Source organism: Sminthopsis crassicaudata, chromosome 2 (assembly GCF_048593235.1).
Source record: "Sminthopsis crassicaudata isolate SCR6 chromosome 2, ASM4859323v1, whole genome shotgun sequence".
Classification (NCBI taxonomy): Eukaryota; Metazoa; Chordata; class Mammalia; order Dasyuromorphia; family Dasyuridae; genus Sminthopsis; species Sminthopsis crassicaudata.
In genome coordinates, this window is record NC_133618.1 from 170,515,913 (window position 1) to 170,535,249 (window position 19,337).

Genomic DNA, 19,337 nt, shown 5'->3' on the forward strand with positions numbered 1-19,337 from the left:
TTTCACTGAACTGCCTTGGAGAGAAATTTAAAATCCAGGCATACCTGCAGGGCTCATAGACACATGTGCAGCATATTTTGGGTGGGGAATCTTTTAATTAAAGCAATCAAAGATGTTTTAAAGTTCTTTGCATAGAAGAAAGCATGAGCTTTTTGGAATAAGAGTAGAACTCTTTGGTTGATTCCAGAATATATAGGAATCATACTCGCACATTGTAGGCTATCTTGGTGCTTAATCAGTGCTTGTTGAATTGGATAGAACTGTTTTCAATGAGAACGCTGGAATTGACTGCTTTTTCCCTTCATCATACAGAAATGACTCTGATATCCCCAGCTTGGAGGCTGAGCACATTTGGAGACAAGTTGAAAAACCGCTCCAATAAACACATCAGAGACTCCTTTCACCCATATTTAGTCAGTCATGTGCAATTCCAAAGTTCCCATAGCTGTCTGAATTTACTGCAGGCAAAGGTTAATTGCTTTCATGCAATATGACAAAATGTCAAAAAAGAGGAAAAAAGAAAGAAAGAAAGAAAGAAAGAAAGAAAGAAAGAAAGAAAGAAAGAAAGAAAGAAAGAAAGAAAGAAAGAAAGAAAGAAAGAGAAGGAAGGAAGGAAGGAAGGAAGGAAGGAAGGAAGGAAGAAAGAAAGAAAGAAAGAAAGAAAGAAAGAAAGAAAGAAAGAAAGAAAGAAAGAAAGAAAGAAAGAAAGAAAGAAAGAAAGAAAGAAAGAAAGAAAGAAAGAAAGAAAGAAAGAAAGAAAAGGAAAGAAAAGGAAAGAAAAAGGAAGAAAGGAAGGAAGAGAGAGAGAGAAAGAAAGAAAGGAAGGAAGGAAGGAAGGAAGAGAGAGAAAGAAAGAAAGAAAAAAGAAAGAAAAAGAAAAAATGAGTTTAAGAGAACTTAGCCACTTGCCTTGGGGACTGTTATATTTTTAACCCCCTGCCTGCGTCAGATTGTGTGAAATCCCAAGGACTTTACAATGTTTTCTGCTATGTAAAATGTTTTATATACCATCTTTGGCAACTTGGGGGTGGGGGTGAGTGGGAAAGGATGCGTTTCTAAAAGAAGGCAAACTACTGCTACCCAAATTGCTGCACATACATTCACACTTATTGATAGGCATTGACTTGAGTCCTCAAAAACATGCTATGACAGGAATATGCCCTCTGAATTCCAGGTGCACTACCACACACTGAATTGTGACACATGGTTTTCAAAGCTTCATCTACAAATTGTAGGGGACATTTAAGTCTAGCTTTGCAGTTAATTTGGGCCTTTGTGGCTGATGTGATTATTGCTTATTAATAAATGAATTCAGTAAAGGATATTTTAACATCAAGGGGGTGCTCTTTTCAGTAGGGATTTCCTCAAACCTCCCTAGGGATACTTTTGAGGAGGAAGAATGCCATTTGTGGAAATTCTTTATGAAGCCAACTGTTGGAGTCTGTGAGGGAAATTGCTGCTGAAAATGATCTACAATAAGACTCTGATTAACAGGAATGATGAAATAGGGTAAACTGGGTAACCAAATTTCCTAGTTAATTAAGTAGAAGAAAAAATTATTTTATTTGTTTCCTTTCCTATTAAAAATCTATGCTAAATTCATTAGGTTGTCTGCCTAGGTGAATGAGTTCTGACTATTGAATACAAAATCTTTTATTGTTGGTTGAAGAACTTGCTGTACATATATTTGGGTTTGTTTAGTTAACTTTTTACTGCATGGTATATGTAGGAAGTATAAGAGGACATACACTAATTCTAGAACCAAAGCCCCAAAGACTTTTTTTTTTTCTCAAGGTAGGGACCATGAAAAAAATGGTGATTTAGGGTTTGTTTTTCTTAATATTGGAAAAGAGGAAAATTTGCAATTAATTTTAAGGGCTATAGTTAGATAAGTTCCAGTTAATCAAATTTTATTGTAGATCATGCTCTAAAAGCAGGAAGTTTCATTTGAATATATCAATATGTGATCCTCTTCCCCTCCCAAACAAAAATGGAGCATTTTTAATCAGGCTGAAAGTTTTAACTTTAAAGGATGTGATGATTATATGAAATGGATAGGAAGCAAATCAAATATCATTTTAAAAGAGGGGATTATGAAGCGTTAGGATAAAAGGGATTTTTAAAAATAGGGAGTTGGGAGGGGTGAGGGGAGACCTTGGCATAATTTCCAAATGCATGTTTCACAATCATGTCATGCATTTGATCTCCCTGTCAGTCAGATGAGATTGTCTTCAAGAAACCTACACTACCCATTGTATTTTCTCTGTTGCAAACTGTTACAACCACATGTCACATTTTCTGCTGCACTTAAAACAAGCTTGGAAGAATCTTGAGAACCATTTCATGTTTTGTGATGCCGTACATGCAAAATCTACACATTTCAACATTTCAGCCAGTGTACTGGGTATCTAATGAGGAAGAATGAGGGGCACAATCAATTTGGGTAAAGTCTAGTCACTCCTTAAAGGACTGATAAGTACTCCTACATTGAATCTCTATAACTTCAATCCAGGTCATGTCTTTCAAAGGTATTGAAATATGTCCAGAAATGGAAAAAGAGAGTTAATAGTATATGCTCAACCTTATGTTATAAAATAGTGGGGCCAAATTATCTGCATCTATTTTCAAAAACTGGTCCCTGGCTTTCATGTTTCTTATTTCTCAAACTTCCTCCTAGCTTTTTTTTCTGGACATAAAATTTCAGTTTCTAGGATTAGGGGAAGTGATGTGAGAAATCCTATTCCCTGACAGCTTTTTGGAAAGGGTTCTGTACTGGGGTACACTTTTTGGAAAATGTTGAAACGTTTACCAAGAAGAGGTGTGGACAGTGAAGCTTTCACTGCAGTATGCCTGATTTTTTTTAGATGCATCTACAATAACTCCCATGGAATTGTCTACACTATGAGATGAATGCATTGGAACCCAAACTGATCTCTTCTGCATGCTACATGCTCATCCTGCCCAAGTGCCCAGCAGGGATGAGCTTGACAAGGCTCGGAGATGGCCTTGGAGCTCAAAGCTTCAGGCAGGCAGGCAGCACCTACTTGTTACAGGGACACACACAAAGCCCACAGAATTTTCCTAGGTCCGTCAAATTCTTTTCTGCTTCTTTCATGTCCTTATTGATTTGGTCCATTCCCTCCTCGATGCGTTCCAGTTGTTCTGATTAAACACAAGTATTTTATCCCCACAGAATGAAGCGGATGAAAAAGGACAAAGAAAAAAAAGACAAAACTTCAGACATTCACTTTGACAGAAAAAAGAAAAAGAAAACTGGACACCACAGAGCAGAGCCGGTACCCAGTACCTACTTGTTACAAGGACATATGAAAAGGCCACAGCATTTCCCTAAATCTTTTAAATTTTTCTCGGCCTCCTTCATGTCTTGGTTGATATGGTTCATGCCTTCTTCAACACGATCGAGTTGTTCTGGTCAGGACAAAGGGATGACAGGGTGGAATGAATTTTTTTTTTGATCTCCAACAGAGCATGAGAAATGACTATGTAGAACGGAATTTGAGACAGAAAGAGAGAGTAAGAGAGAGAAAGAAATTGACAATGCATTGTGTGAATGGATGCATTTCTGGCAGGAAGTATGCAGGTTGAGTGCTGAAGATGCCCTGTGCTAATGTGGAGTGAAGGAAAAAGCCAAAAATGATGTTTACAATAGCTCTTAATTCAAACATGATGAGATGGCATTAGATAGGCCTGTTTAATTCAGGATGCCTAAAAAAACAGGGCAGTACATTCACTTACTCAGATACTAGTGACATTCAAGAGAAAGCGAAATAAGACATTATTCTTCATGCATTTCCATTGAATAGTTAGTAGAGGAAAATTGTTCTTTAAACTTGGAATACTTAAAAAAAATCGTTATGATGATGATCGCCTTCAACCAGGCAATGACAAAAAATAGAACTGACTTGCTTTTGGGATTAAGATTATGATGATAACTGACTCCTAACTGTCCCTCTTTTGGTGTCTATATATCCACTGACCTTGCTGACCTAATTGTTGAATACATGTCTCTGTGACACAATCTTTGGGTCAGTATACTTAGTTTAATTTATACAATTAGTACAGAAAACAGTATTAGTGAAATTTTAGGTGGCAAAGCATTTGGATTTCAATTTAGTTTCATTACTTACTTGATGGGAGATCTTTGGAGGCCATTTAACTCCTCAGTTTTTTTGTTTCCCCATCTTTAAAATGGAGGCAACACTGGATACCTACCCCAGGGAATGTGGTGAGAATGAATGAAAATATTGCTCTTTTTGGGAAGAGCTGTGAATCATTACATACTTTCTTTACTGCAGGCAAAGCTGACATACTGACTCCATGTTAGGGATAGACTGCTATAAGAACCACTCCAATTCTCATTTTTTAAGATTAAAAAAAATCAGGAAGGTAACACTAATTAAAACTGCACTACCAAAATGAGGAAATAGCAGGTACATAGGAAGGATTTTAAGATCATTTTTAAGGTGATTAAAAGAGAATAGCAATGTATTCTAATTGTCTAATTGCAAAACCTAATTATGTTCCATCACTTCCTTTCATTTACATTTTGATGCATGCATGCATAGGACTTTGAGTAATAGGCATAATTAGAATAAAATGAATAAACAAACACATTGAAAGCCCAAGGCCATAAATAATAATTTAAAAACATTTCAAGTGAATTATAAGATGGCAGCTGCTAACTTAATAATTAAATTGGAATGACCTCTGGAACTAAAGTGGTGACTGGAAAAGTAAATTCTACAGCTCCTGGTTTTGTATAACTTAAGTATATTAATGTATAAGTGAAAGATACATTCTAAAATGAATAATAGAATTCTACTTCTCAGGCCTCTTTATCAATTTTTTTTATTCATTTGAACAGTGAAAGCATATTTTCTGGGTTTTCTAGTAGTATGCCAGGAAGAGTGCTGATAGAAATACCCAATAGTGTAATGTTAATTCTATAACAGAAGTAAGCTATTTGAGACCAGAGACCATCAGTTCCATTTTGGTCTACAGTCCTATGTGTCTAGTATCTGGTCAGTTCATACTTCTCAAGTTGAATCAAATCTTAATGACATTTTTGTGTAGAACAGCTGTAACCCACTTTAAGAAAATTCTCTATCTTAATTTAGGAACTAGATAAATCAGATATAGGTTATTCATATTATAAATAAATACTTCAATTATGAAAAAATGTTCTCTTCATGGTAGCCTTCAATAGTGACTTCCTACCCAGCAGTACCTTTAAATGTTTAAGATGAATGGTTTAAATGAGAGAGGAAGCAAAAAAACCTTTAAGTGAAAATATGAGTAGCCATTGCCAATTGAAGAGCAAAATTCAAACAACTAGTAATAACTAGTAACAATAACTAGTAAGTTAAAATGGAGTCATTACCATTAAATTTATTTTATTCTGTTTTTAAAAAATAACCCTATTTTCATAAAAAAAAAAACCTTTTAGGAGTATAAAATATATTTTTAACTGATTAAGGCTATTTTATTAAAATTGTTTTGGAAAATTTCTGTATAAAATTGAGTATCTATCAAATATATCTTTGTATTGAATTGTAAATTTCATTATGTCAGCTCTATTATTTAGACTATTAAAAAAACAGACAGAGCATGAATAATCCACGACAATTTTTATTTGTCATTGAAATACATTATTGTTCTAGGCTCTATTTTAAGTTTTACTTTCTTCATGAAGCCTTTACTGATTCCCCTATTTACCCCCAGTTGCTAGTGCTTTCTTACTTCTAAGATTATTTCGTATTCATTTTTGGAGATATGCTCTATATGTCTATATGTTCTCCTTAGAGTATAAACTGTTCAGGACTAAAACTGTTTCATTCTTTACATTTGGATCACCAGAACTTAACAACAGTGTTGGGTCTAATAAATATTTGTTGATTGATTATTGCGTACAGCTAAGATTAACAGAAGTCTAGTAGGAAATGCAGAAAGCTCTTTGTCCAAAACTTGCTTCTGATACTAATTGTATGACTATGAACAGGTCATTTAATCTCTTGGAGCCTTGCTTTTTCATGTCTAATAGGGTTAATGATATCTGTAGTATCTATTTCACAGTGGGGTTTTTTCCCACATAATTTCCATAAAATGTTGATATATGTAAAAATATTTCAATACTCAAGGAAATTCCTGAATGGTCTTTCTTTTGTATAAACCAGAATATTCCATTAAAAAGCCAACCTCTGGAAGAAATCTCTCTCATTACTCAAAGACTAGTGTTAACTTTAGTTTCTCAGATGATGAGTAGTTCCTTCTTAGGGATGTCATATCTTTGAACTAAACCTTTCACCATTTCTTGGTTTTCCAAAGGAATATTCCAGCTTATAGAAGAAAAAGTTTTTTTAATGGTTTGTTTCCCTGAGAAATAATATTCATCCTTTAAAAAAAAGAATGCAAGAATGAGAGTTCTTTTTCTAATATAAGCTTTTTAAGAGTAAGGAGGGTTTCATTCTGAGTATTTGTATCCCCAGTGTATAGCATAGTAATTGGCACATAGTTAAGTGCTTAATAGATGTTTGTTGATTGATTATTCAAGATTCCTCAAGCCTATTTGACTCTAATTATGGATCTACCTACAGTGAATACTTTCTGAATTGATTGTAAAACCAATGGAATATCCAGCTGCAAATAGCATGCACAGCATTTGCCACATAGTATCAAGAACACAGTTGCCACTATATTCAAAAGACTACAGTGATTTAATATAGTGATTCTGGTAGTTACAGCATATTTTCCTTCACAACAGCCTTAGGCAATCAGTGTCTTATATAATCAAACAAATCTTGCAGCATCCCTTCATTTTCTTTATTTTTCAAAAGAAAATTCAAAATTCTTCTTCAGCTTGCTCAGATTTAATGTTTTTATGCCTGCTCATACTGGGTTTCTGATATGAAAACATCTGTATCTGCCCAAAGAGGGAAACTAAGCAGAAATTATTGGTTTTAATTAGGTCAGAATATGAAAAGTGGGCTTTTATATGTTCCTTTTAATAAACAACAGTAATGTTTCATGAAGTATGAAAGGAATCCTAATAATAGTCATCTGTGACTGTGCAGTGCATTTTTAATGGCTAAAAAGATCATGTGCTATTTTTACTGTGTATTCCCTTTAGCTAAGGGTCATGAAATGATATATCAATATCCGACTTTTTCTAATTCCTTTACTCTTTTGGGGGATTTGATAAAATTAAGAGGGCTCTGGGCTTCTGAATGTCCTGAAATATTTGAGAACTTCTAAGATGCATAGTGAAAGTTTTTGTTGGGGGAAGACTAGAATGGGGAAAACTTTTTGCTAAAGAGCCTAGAACTAAAACTTGAACTATTGCATTTCTCATTTGATGAAGTCGGTTATACAAAAAGGCCAGTAAAAAAGCTCTAATTATGTTGAACGGGTTTTAGCTAAAAGAAAATCACTTTCCTCCCTCCTGCCTTCATGTTATTACCAAAGCGCTTTTAAGTCACTAAGCTACAACCCTGCTCTGCCACTTCACTTGACAATGATCACAAAATCTTCAGCTTGATAATGCCAAAACTTTTTATTCATTGCTTAGCTTGGCATTAATTGGAAGGATTGTTTCTGGCAACTATTATCTGTGAGATCAAAGCAAATAAATAATGAAACAGCAAAAAAAGCTAAAAGAACTCTGGAGCTGGAGAGATTAAATAATCATTGCATTATTAGCAGTTTCCCAAAATCTATTTCATGCTCCTAAAAACCCATTAGTTGGAGAAATCGATATTCCATGGCAAGGTCTCAGGCTTGTGGTGCCCTGAAGCTGGACCACTTTGATCGGTCTGATCCAGAATGATGATTGCAGTGCTTTCTGAAACCAGTCTGCTCCTGCCTCTATATAGAAATAATTAATAATGCCATATATTCAAATATATTTCACCGGCTTAGATGCTGCAATTGTTAAATAAAAAAAAAAAAGTTATAGAAACATTTTGAAAAAGTTACATGTCTAAACTAGAAGCTCTGAATATGGCAAAAGCATAATTAAAATACATCTAACATGTCACAGTAATTACAAAATCATCCCATACAATTGTTACTTTTACTGATTTATCATTTTAAAAGTAAGCCTAACCCATCATTACAAAAGAAATGAATTGACTCACTTATGGCCTGGCCAGTATGATTTCTTGGAAGCTATTTGTCTGCAGCAATCTACTAATTACATATAATTTCAAATGAGAGATCTAGTGTTGGAATCTTATACTTATTGTTGCATACCAAGACGGAAATTTCTGAGGTTAATGGTAAGAATTAGGAATGGTAAGAAGAAATCTTGAAAGTGCTTATTGAATTGTGTTATATATATTTATATGTATATATATATGTCCATGTTTATATATCCCTAAATATATATTTTACTCTGTTGCGATGGTGTGAAAGTGATCCTGCATTCTTTGAAAGCAAGAACAGAGAACGTCTTTTGTAGGTTCTGCTTTTCTGGAAAGATTTTGAGCATATGACAATTCAGTGAAAATTTAACATGCATTTATTAATGCATGTATATGCCAAATACAAGTCACTGTGCTATGAGTAAAGTAATGGACTTCATGCCTCTTTTCCCCAATACTAATCTAGGTAAATGAGAAGAGGTTTGTCACTAGTTTAGTTCCAAAAACTAAAAAAAAAATAGCTAAAATAAATGGATAGCAAACAGCCTTGGTAGAAGTACTAACTTTGATAAGGTTAGTGATACTTGAAGAATGGAAATATGTTATAGAGTATAATATGCTCTAAGAAATCATCCATAGACTATGTGTTTCTTTATATTTGGTTGGAATTTTAGTTTCATCTTTTTAGATCTTCATGGGAATAATATGATTAAAATCCCACTTACATTCTTATTGAACATTATGCTCAGTTCCATTTTTATTACATATATCTTGATTTCCCCCCCCATAGATTTATGTCCTTTTACATCCTGGAAAACTATTCCCAGGAGTATTTGAGGTGAAAAGTAGCCTTTGGGAGGTATTTCATATAATATTAAGAAAACTCAGCAGACTACATTGTAAAACTAAGTAAAATCTGATAAAGATATCTTGACACAGTTTTTGGAAATCTTACAGAAACCTAAATAATTTCCTCATGCTTAAATTTAAAATAATAGTAAGATACATCTTTAGTTAAGAGATATCTTTCATGTGAAACTAGGAGAAAAGGAAGCCTATAGTTCTGCTTCATTGGTGATGTTTTCTCTAATATCTAAAGCCTTGTGACTGTAGCTCTTTAGAACATTACTGCATGAATAGGTGAATTGAGTCCAAAAAATAGTGGGAAAAAGATAGAAATTCAGTGTCCTCCTTCTCATTTTGTAATAATCATACCACCATATTCAAAGAGCAACAATGGTTATTTCGTGACTTGACATCATTAAAGTCAAATGATTTCAATAGTTATTATTGTGATTAAAAATTTGGCAGAATGTTTTACAAGACTCTTGTAAAATGTTGTAACTACTTCCATTTTTGACTGTATCCTATTAAGGAATGTAAAGGGTTAAATAGATGGCTTCCATAAACAGTTTCCTATTCATTGAGATGCAGCCACCATTAGTTTTTAATCAAATTTTCCATGAACTGAGTTGGTATGATAGAAAAATATGAACAGCATTTTATATTAAATACATATACATGATATACTATGCTACAAAGTTTATGTGAGATACTTAATAGCAAAGGGTGAGATAAAAAGAATTTCATGTTGTATTAAAATATTAGTTATGATTTTAGCTAATATGTTTAAGATGCTACAGCTTCACTGAATATTTCTCACTGATATAATAGTCAATCAAATATTAAGATCACAACATATGTTTGTTTTAACCAGGCTATGCAACAGAATGAAGAAGGCAAGACAATGAAGGATCTAGAGTACTGCAAGGCACTCAAATATATAAGTTTAAATCTTAATAATTAAACTGACTATATCTTTATGTAGAAATAATAAATATATTTCACTGAAGGAACAAATCACATTTACTGAAGAAAAATTAACTTACCTCCTTGTTCATCCAACATAACCAAAGTCCTGATACCAGCATCTTTACTCTACATTCCAACAATTCAAGGTACATTGAAAAAGAGAGAGAAAAGAGAAATTAATAAGGGAACAATTAGCCCTACACATGGAAATAGAGTGGGACAAAAGAAAAATGGAGAAAATGTGGCAAAACATTAAGGAACTAAAGGAATGTACCAGATAAATAGATACCATATGAATTGTATAAAAAATTCACTGTAATTTTTGTTTGGTAATGAAGAAGAGAAAAAGCTCTTGCTAAATGAGAAATACATATTCTTTTCAAGTACAATTAAAGTCCCACATAGTGTCCAGGTAGAGAAAAAATTGTATACTACCAACTTTAGTTTAGAATAATCCTTTCTTTTAAAAAGTTTCTTCTGTGTGACTACATTTCAATCAAAAAAACTAAATAATGTTTAGAGATCACCTGACTTCTTTGCCTCCAAATGCAAAATATCTTGGATTTGAAAAGAATGACTTTCACTATATATTTCTATTCTTTATATTTGATGTCAAATAGACATAATTTCAGATTGGTGGATACCCTTTTACATTCAGACACTGGTAAAATAACTGGGAGCACAACAAAATTCCACAAAGCCCTCTATCACTGCTCTCTATAGTCAGGTTGATCTCTATAGTGGGGTTCAGTTAAAATAGCTCCTATGGAATTCCATGTAGCATTGCTTGTGATCTGGCTTTCAAGCAGGTCAAAACTGTACATCTGTTTTTGATCATCAGCAGTGCCCAATTTCTGGTCTCCTAAAAATCCCTTCCCATACATGATCTGTTTTGATTATAGAGTTGGGAGGAAGTAGTATCTAATTTTTAACTTTCTGTCCCCCATTACACATTCAATGTGTCTGGCTCATCTTGATTTTAGTCACACAGGATTTTTACGTAGTTCTTGAAACACTGAAATTGAAATAGACCATTATTTTCTAGAATAGATTGGTAACTGCACATTACTTGCAAAATTCATATAGTTTTACTGCTAGTGAAAGTACTATTCTTCACAGTCAGAGATTTTCAAAAGTTTAGTAAGGTTTCCTGTCTTTGAAACTACATCTAAATGAGAAACCATTTCAATTTAAATTACATAAAACTGCATTGATCCTTTGGCTTCATGAGCAAAATAATAATGCTTCAATACTTAGAAGGTTCCTAATTTTCAATGCATGTAATATCTAATGTGATCAATAGAATTAATAACTTCTTAAAGCCAAAGACTGATTTTTGTCTTCATGTCTCCCTGGGTCTATCACAAAGCTTTGGATGAAACAGACATTTAATACATATTGGTTGAATTATATTAAATTGATAAACATCATGTCTTCATAGATTAGAGATAGATGGAAACCCAGAGACCATTTATTCTAAACCCTTTATTTTATGGATAAGAAAACTGAGGTTTTCTTCTGAGGTTCATGGAGGTCGGGGGACTTGTCCAAGATATTATATGTAAGAAGTATTAGAAGAAGGATTTGAAGCCAGGTCTTCTGACTGCAGAGCTGGTAAAAACAACACTGAATCTTATAGCTAATTTTTAATGCTCATTTTCTAAATGAAAAGTAGAGCAATGTTTTCATAGGGATTGCTATGGAAATAAAAGGTATTTAACCAAAACCACAAACTAACTATTCAGGAAACAAGTACAAATAGTTCTACTGTTAAGAAAGTCATGTCCATAATTTCAAAAACGTACAAAAGATTATTAACTTCTTGTTCATTATATCAAACAGGGCACCTTCCAAATCGAAATATGTCTTTATGCTTGATCAAAAAGCACACCAAGAAAAATAAATGTTTAATTAAGGAATTTCATTTCAATTTAGCTTATGGAATTTTTCCAGACAAAATCAGTTTATATAGTTATTTATTCCAGATTAGGTGGTACTTCTATCAGTTTGTGAAGACATGAATGAGAAAGTGTTAACAGCTCAAAGGCAAACAAAGGCAACAGTGCAGAATTATTTTCATAATGTACTTTCTGTCCTTTTCTTCATTCTTTTTTTCTAGTCCTGAAAAACTGCATAAACCAACTGCCCACTGGTGAGTTAGGCAATGACTGCATTTAGACGTTATGAAAATTTAATTCAAGGGACAATAAAAGATGAGTTTGAAATATTTGACCTACGATCAGGGAAGTCTATCAAGTAAACATAAAATAATGAAATCACTTTACTTCTGGGCACTAAGTTTACAGATCAATTTTGTAAAAAGTTTTTTTTTTTTTTAAATATGACATTGTTACTGATATTAAGTCCAATCATGGATGGTTTTATAAGAATCTGTTTGAGGGGATTGAGTCAGAATCATACATCTAAGTGCTTTCCTCTTGTTGACATATTTAAAATAGGTGTCTCTTGGTTATGGTTCTAAAACATTGCCAAACTAGATTCCCTATCCTAGTTTCTATCATATTATTTCAAAAAGTATTTTGATAAATGCTTTCAATATTTGATTTCCTTTGAAATCTATGTAAATTATTTTATGAATTTAAAAACATTGTTTTGAAAAGGAACCATTATCTTTAGCAGGCTGCCAAAAAAAGACCAAGGTTAAGAACCCCAGCTTTAAGTTAAATATGTATGCATATTTTAATGGAGAGCACAAAATGCTTATTTCCTGTTTTCCTCTTTTTGTTCTATCTCTTCCTTGTGACTTCTGCAGTGTTGGGCTTGTAGGGATTCATTTATTGCTTTTATCCTAAACTGTAGTCTTAAATTGCCATTTTAAAAATAAACTGCTCCTCAAGCACCTCCCCCACCTTGCTGGCTTCATACAAACCTTATGGTTGCCATCCTTCTTTCCCTTCCTGTGCTATTTCAAATTGAGCATTGGCTCAGAAATGAAAAGCAAAGCCTTCTGCAAAGCTCTATATTGCTGACTCACTTTGCCATCTATTGATAGAGGCCTAAGATGAAGTATTTTAAACTAGGTGCTAAGAATTCTGAAAGTCAGAAAGTTCAATAGAGTGAAGGGATGTTGGTGTTATTATAATTTGGATAAATGATAAAATACAGCAATATGCCTGAAGGACTACAACCGTAGTAGCAAATCCAAATACAGAGATATGTGACTGAACATTAATATAAAAAATCATAAGGGTTTTTGTAAGCTTCTGGCTCTTAGATTCATTTCAGTTTAAACAATGGCATTCTGCCTTTATGAATTATTATGAAAACTTCAGTTTGCCAAAGTGACCTTCTATCTTAGAAGATGTTACTTCTGACAGAAATTTATTTGACATAGAGGCTTGCATATTGATGTGGAAAATTGATATAAATACAGTATCTCTTTCAATTTGTGTAGCCTATAAGGTAGCTATGTTTTCCTGTGTGGTTAAAAGATATAAGGTCAGGGAATATAGTAAATAAAGGTAATAGGAAAATATGGCTCTCCATTTTAAAAGATAATCACTCCTTACCTCTTCAACAAGCTGTAGCATACGGCGAGTACTTTCCAGAGACTGAAAAGAGAAATATACACATTTTAGTCAAAAATCACAATAATTCAGCCTCGGGTGATATCAGAATTTATACAAATCATAGAAATTTTAAAAAGAAACACAACTTTACCCCAAAATAAAATATCATCATTTTCCCATCTTTCCTTGGTTCTTACATCATTTAGAGAGACCTATCTCAGTGTCCATGAAGATACTTATGCATGGATTGCCATCCAACCCCATCTTTTTCCATGTCTTTTTTTTTTTTTTACAACCAAGATGACCTTGAAGCCAGTGGAATGTGGCAAGGAACTTATGAAATGGCTTAATCTCCACTGCCTCAAAAACAAACAATAATAAAGAACCTCAAATAAAACAAAACAAAAAAAGAATTTGGAAAATGGATCCCTCAAATATGAACACAAATATATGCATTATATAAACATGATGTATATGTACATAGATATATAATATGTAAACACACACACACACACACATATATATGTATATATATATATATATATATATATATATATATATATATATATATATATATATATATATATATATATATATATATATATATATATATACTTTTATATATAAGAAATTTACTTGTACTATCATTTTCCATATAAAATTAAGTAGGACACAGAAAATTGCAGAAATGAAAACAGATACCTACTCTCACTTATGATCTTTTTCCATCCACCAACCAGGCTACTATATTAGGTAGAAACTGACAAGATCTGAGGTTTCCCAATATTATGCTTTCCTCCCATATTATACATTCTTTGGTGCTGGTTGTGGCTAGAGGACTTTTTTTTTTTTAAAGGAAACAATCTTATATGTCTTCATTGGTTTAGATATTCTAAGCCAACTCTTCCTTGGTATCTTCTACTTGGTAGTGGCTACTTATCTGTAGGCTGTAGATCCCAGCTGAAGTTGGTACAAGGAATTTGGAAAAGTATTAGGGGGATTGGGATTCAACCAAGGCAACCTTCTGGAAGAACAATAAATGTCCTATACACATACACATGTATGTATGTACATAATATTTATATATATAAAATCATTTTTCAAATGTATATACTCAGTGCTCAAATTAATACTCAATAATCAAATACAATTTAAATACAAAATATTAATATTTTCAAATACATATAAATGTAATTTAGCAAAATACAACATCATTGAAGAATATTACTGAATTCATAATAGCCTAATATTATATTTATTTTCAATCAATAAATACTTAGAATTTAACTATTTTAAGGAGGGAGGGTCCAAGAAAATTTTGAAGTTGAAGTGAATTTCTCATATAGAAAAAGGCTGCAAACTTCCCCTCCCCTTTCTTCCTCCCTAATGAAAAAAACAACAACCTTTAAAATTGTGACACTTTCTACTGAAACAGTGTCTCTTTTTTTTTCAATCTCTCTTTGCTATCAGGCTTACTAAATTATAAGGTTCTCTAGGGCAATTAAATTATAGCTTGTCTCCATAAGATCTAAATGAAAGCAATCCTGATATCAAAGGCAAAAATCATCTGAAAAAAGATAATTACTATATATGATGGATGAAAAGTCCCACCCATACACAGAGAAGTAATTTGGCATCCTTGTCGAGGGGATATTGGATTCTGGACAATTAAACATCATCTTTCATGATTGAGGATGAATGCTATCTAGGGTTTTATGAGACTCCTAGAAATCCTACTACAAATCCTTATAGCCAAAATCTCATAATGAACATATTCTAAATAAATGGCATAGAAGAAAAGCCATCTCTGCATGTGGATAGTATTAAGAGGGAAGAGACCACTATTATTAAGTCTTTATTGAATTAGAGTGGCTTGAAATTTATCAACAGTTATGCTCTTTCTTAAGTACCTTTAATTTTTGCAGCATATTATATAATATATGTTTGGGCTGAACCATCCCCTATTACTGGCCATGTTTTATAGGCAATTCAATCAAGTCCTCAGAAGTCTTATGACTTATAATATGTAAAACCAAATTAACCTTTACTCTCCAATTGAGAGTCCCTGAAAATTCCCATAGCCTCCCATCTCCCGGATCCTCCCCTCATGGTCACCTCATCTGCCAGCTGGTCAGCCCGTCGCTGCATCTCTTCCAGCTCATTGCGCATATCCGCATCTTCTGCCATGGTCACGGTGATGTGGTGGTGGGGGCTGGACTTTTAGGATGCAAAGTCTTCGGCCAAGGGTCCTGCAAGGAATCAAATAAGAATAGAAATTCTCAGGAGTTCGGAGGGAGACTTGCTGTTCTCTGTGTCTATATTTTTGGACGTCAATGTCTAAAAGCCACCTGCAACCACATACCAAGCTCTTGTTGGTTCTGAGCGCTCAGACATTGTTCAAGGCCAAAAATGTTCTATTTGCAGGCTCTTAGTCATTCTCTTGAATAGGAACATGGGTATATTTTGGCTACTTCACAATACTGAATTCTGTTTTCAGAGGTACAAACGTCAATTAGGATTAAGCTTACTCTGGGTTGAGAAAGACAAAATAAATACCGGGATGAGGTGCCATGTGAATATATTGTACACTGACTTTTGGAGACAAAAGCTTTCAGTGGAGAGAGGCTTTTGGCTCCCAGTTTTTATTGGAAAGTGACAACAGGTTTTGTACTATTGAATGTTCACTGTTCCAAAGGGAAGAACAGATTCTGGGAGAAAAGGGGAAGGGCAGTGGCATGCCAAATTAATATATCATGAAGAAGTGTTTAAAACAACCAGGACATGGACCATTGATGGAAATACCAAAATAGAAGGAATGGGAAGCAGAAAAGTAGGAAGATGAGAAGAGACTGCCATTTCCCTTACCAAAGGGAACTTGTCTGATTCTACCAATTCCTTTAAAGACATTAAAAATTAAGCATGAAGCAGCTTAGTGCTTTGAATCTTTAGAACCAAAAAAAGAAAGGATGTCACTTCTTGACACATTTATGGATTGAAATAGCTTTCAGACTACAAGAAGGATGAATTCAACCTCTTGAAACTGTATTTAGGAAAACTTCAAGTATAATCCCTTATTTAGGAATATATCTGTGGAACTGAGAAGGATGAGTTGGGAAACATTTCCTGGAAGAGAACTTTTTGGGGGTCATATGCACCAATTTCCCATGATGGTATCCTATGGTCCTTGCATTGTAGAAACATAAGACAAAGAGGATAGGAATTAAACTTAAGTTCACTGACATATGGAACACCTGGATGAGGAAAGTTGCCATTAGAATTTGAGATCTTCGAATGTCAAGGACTGTATTATTGCCTTTCTTTTTATCTTCAGTATTTAGCAAAGTATTTGACATATAGTAAGGGTTTAATATATGCTTATATTACATATGTAATACATATGTATACACACATATAAAACATACTACATAGATAGTAGCATGTTAATGCTTTATATATGACATATGTTTTATATTTATATATAATATTATAATAAATAAATGTTATATATGTGTATATATATAAAATATTAACATATACTACTATCTGTATAGGCCACCACCTTTTTCAAACTATAGTGTAACAGAATTAGTTAGCACTCTAAGAAGCCAAGTGATGTGTCCAGGATTATATAAGAGAAAGACTATACAGGAATATGACTTACTATTATGTTTCTTTTTAATCAGAGAAAAATATGCATGGAGGATGCTGACTTTATGGCAGAAACCCTGAAAGGACCTCAAGCTTGAAATTCTATTTCAGTATCTCACTTTAATTTTTTTCCTTCTTTGTGTATCATCGATCATGCTTTCCCTCTCTCTTCTTCTCTCTCCCTCCCTTCCTCCCCCCTCTCTTTCCTTCTCTCTCCCTCCCCCCTTCTCTCCCTCTCTCTTCCTTCTTCTCTCTCCTTCTCCCTCTTTCTCTCTCTCCACCTTTCTCTTGCTCTCTCTCCCTCTCCCCCTCTCTTCCCTCCCTCTCCCTCTCTCTTCCTTCCTCTCCCTCCTATTCCCTCTTTCTTTCTCTCCCTCCCCCCTCTTTCCCTCTCTCTGCTCTGTTTCTCTGTCTCAAGGTCTTAGTAAGCTCATTTTTTTTTAGCAAATAGGGAAACTAAAGACAAGAGCTATTAAGTTAGCTGGTTAAGATTAGTGCCTAGAAAAGTGAACTCAGAAGTTTTGTCCTAATTTATCTTCTTCCTGAAACTAAAGCAAAATTTCTCTAAATTAATTTAAGATTTACTCTGATATTATTTGCCCCTTTAAATTAACTCCATGTAAATGAAAATTTTCAGAAATAATTTAGAAGTGAAATACAAACAATTCACCTGCAAAAATTCATCTCTGAATTATAAATTTCTTAATTTCTGAACACAATAAATAAAGAACTATATTAGATCTTGGAAAAGGATTTATCTATAAAGTTTTAGGAAAGACAAATAGTTATATGATCCAAATGATCAGAGATGAAAAGAGGAGCTGATCAACCTATATTATATTTATAAAGAAATAAACTTCTGAATATAGCATCAGATACCACAATTGAGTTTATGTTCTGTCATACTTAGAGCTAAGCTCACCCTACTATTTGAGGAAAATTACATTTGGTATTTTCCTCATTTTACAGAATAAAAACCTGAGGAAGGGGAACTTGATGCATAAAGAGAACCAAAAATGAATTGTGAGAGAGCAAAAAACACAGCAAAACAAAAAACAACCAAAAAATGCCATCAATTGCCAAAATCAGAATGAATCTGATCATAATTATAATAATATTTCCAGCCATTCTATGAAATCCATAAAAAAACAAAGACCAGACTTAAATAATTTACAATATTAAAAAATCCTAACTTTTTATATGATTTGCAGGGTTGTATGCGTGTATGTGTGGGGGGGGGGCCTGTCATCATCTGGTTTCTTATTTTCAGGATAAAGTGATTACCATTGATTCAGAATGGGGCCAATCCAATATTTGTTAATTAACTTTGCCTTAATTAAGACTAAGTATAATGAATATTGCTAATGGCAAAACCACCAATTTCTGACACATTCTATTCCTTTCTTATCCTGTGCCTCTTTTTTTTTGTTGTTGTTGGTCTCAGTTCCTGCTATCTACAACACCATTCTCATGGTCATTTATTACTCAGATCTCAACTCAAATGCCACCTCTTTCATGTACTCTTTCATGATTCTCCTGACTGGCAGAGATTATTCCCTCTTTTGAATTGCTTTTTATTTCATTTTTTTTGGGTTAAAGCTAGAAAGAAACACATATTATCTAGCCCAAACTTTATTTTCATTTTTCTAATTTTAAATTGATTTTTTTCACATCATAGTCTTTTTCCCTGAATGTATTCACACCCTCCTACAGTTAAACATAACCCACTAATTAAGCAACCAAGTTTAATATCTTCTCTATCTTTCACTAAAATATCTACCAAGGCCGCTCCTCTGAATTTCCATAGCACCTTGACATTTATCACATTATCTTGTTTTACAGTTACTTGTATATAGGTCTTACCTCCCTGCCTCAAATATACACTTCCTAAGGATAGAGACAGTGGCTTATTTATTTTTTATTTCTCTTAGTGACTTTCAAAGGGCAGATTCTTAATGAATATCTATTGAATTGAAGTGGGGAGTACAATCCACCCCCAAGGAACATGAAATCCAGAAGCCCAAAAGGTGCCAGGTACCCGTAGAGGACTTCTGCTGATTTGGTTTAAAAAAAATAAGTAAAAGTTCTTTCATGACACATATGCCCCTATCCAACTTCTTTACTTTATATTGTCATAAACTGGAAGGTTACATTACAGTAAAGTCTATTCATGCTTCCTCTGCTTCAC

General features: G+C 33.5%; 1 protein-coding gene across 2 annotated transcripts in view; it reads right to left on the reverse strand.

The window, feature by feature from the left end:
• Positions 1 to 19,337, reverse strand: part of SNAP25 (synaptosome associated protein 25) — an 82,784-nt gene that overhangs the window by 5,563 nt on the left and 57,884 nt on the right. Inside the window, exons 2-5 of one of the 2 annotated variants that reach the window (XM_074287858.1) lie at positions 15,617 to 15,750; positions 13,502 to 13,543; positions 10,049 to 10,097; positions 3,045 to 3,162 (exon numbers count right to left, since the gene is read on the reverse strand). In XM_074287858.1, the coding sequence (XP_074143959.1) occupies positions 3,045 to 3,162; positions 10,049 to 10,097; positions 13,502 to 13,543; positions 15,617 to 15,688 (281 nt within the window). In that variant the 5' untranslated portion in view covers positions 15,689 to 15,750. Of the gene's footprint in view, positions 1 to 3,044; positions 3,163 to 3,311; positions 3,430 to 10,048; positions 10,098 to 13,501; positions 13,544 to 15,616; positions 15,751 to 19,337 lie in introns of both variants that reach the window. The other variant, XM_074287859.1, reaches the window with a different exon arrangement.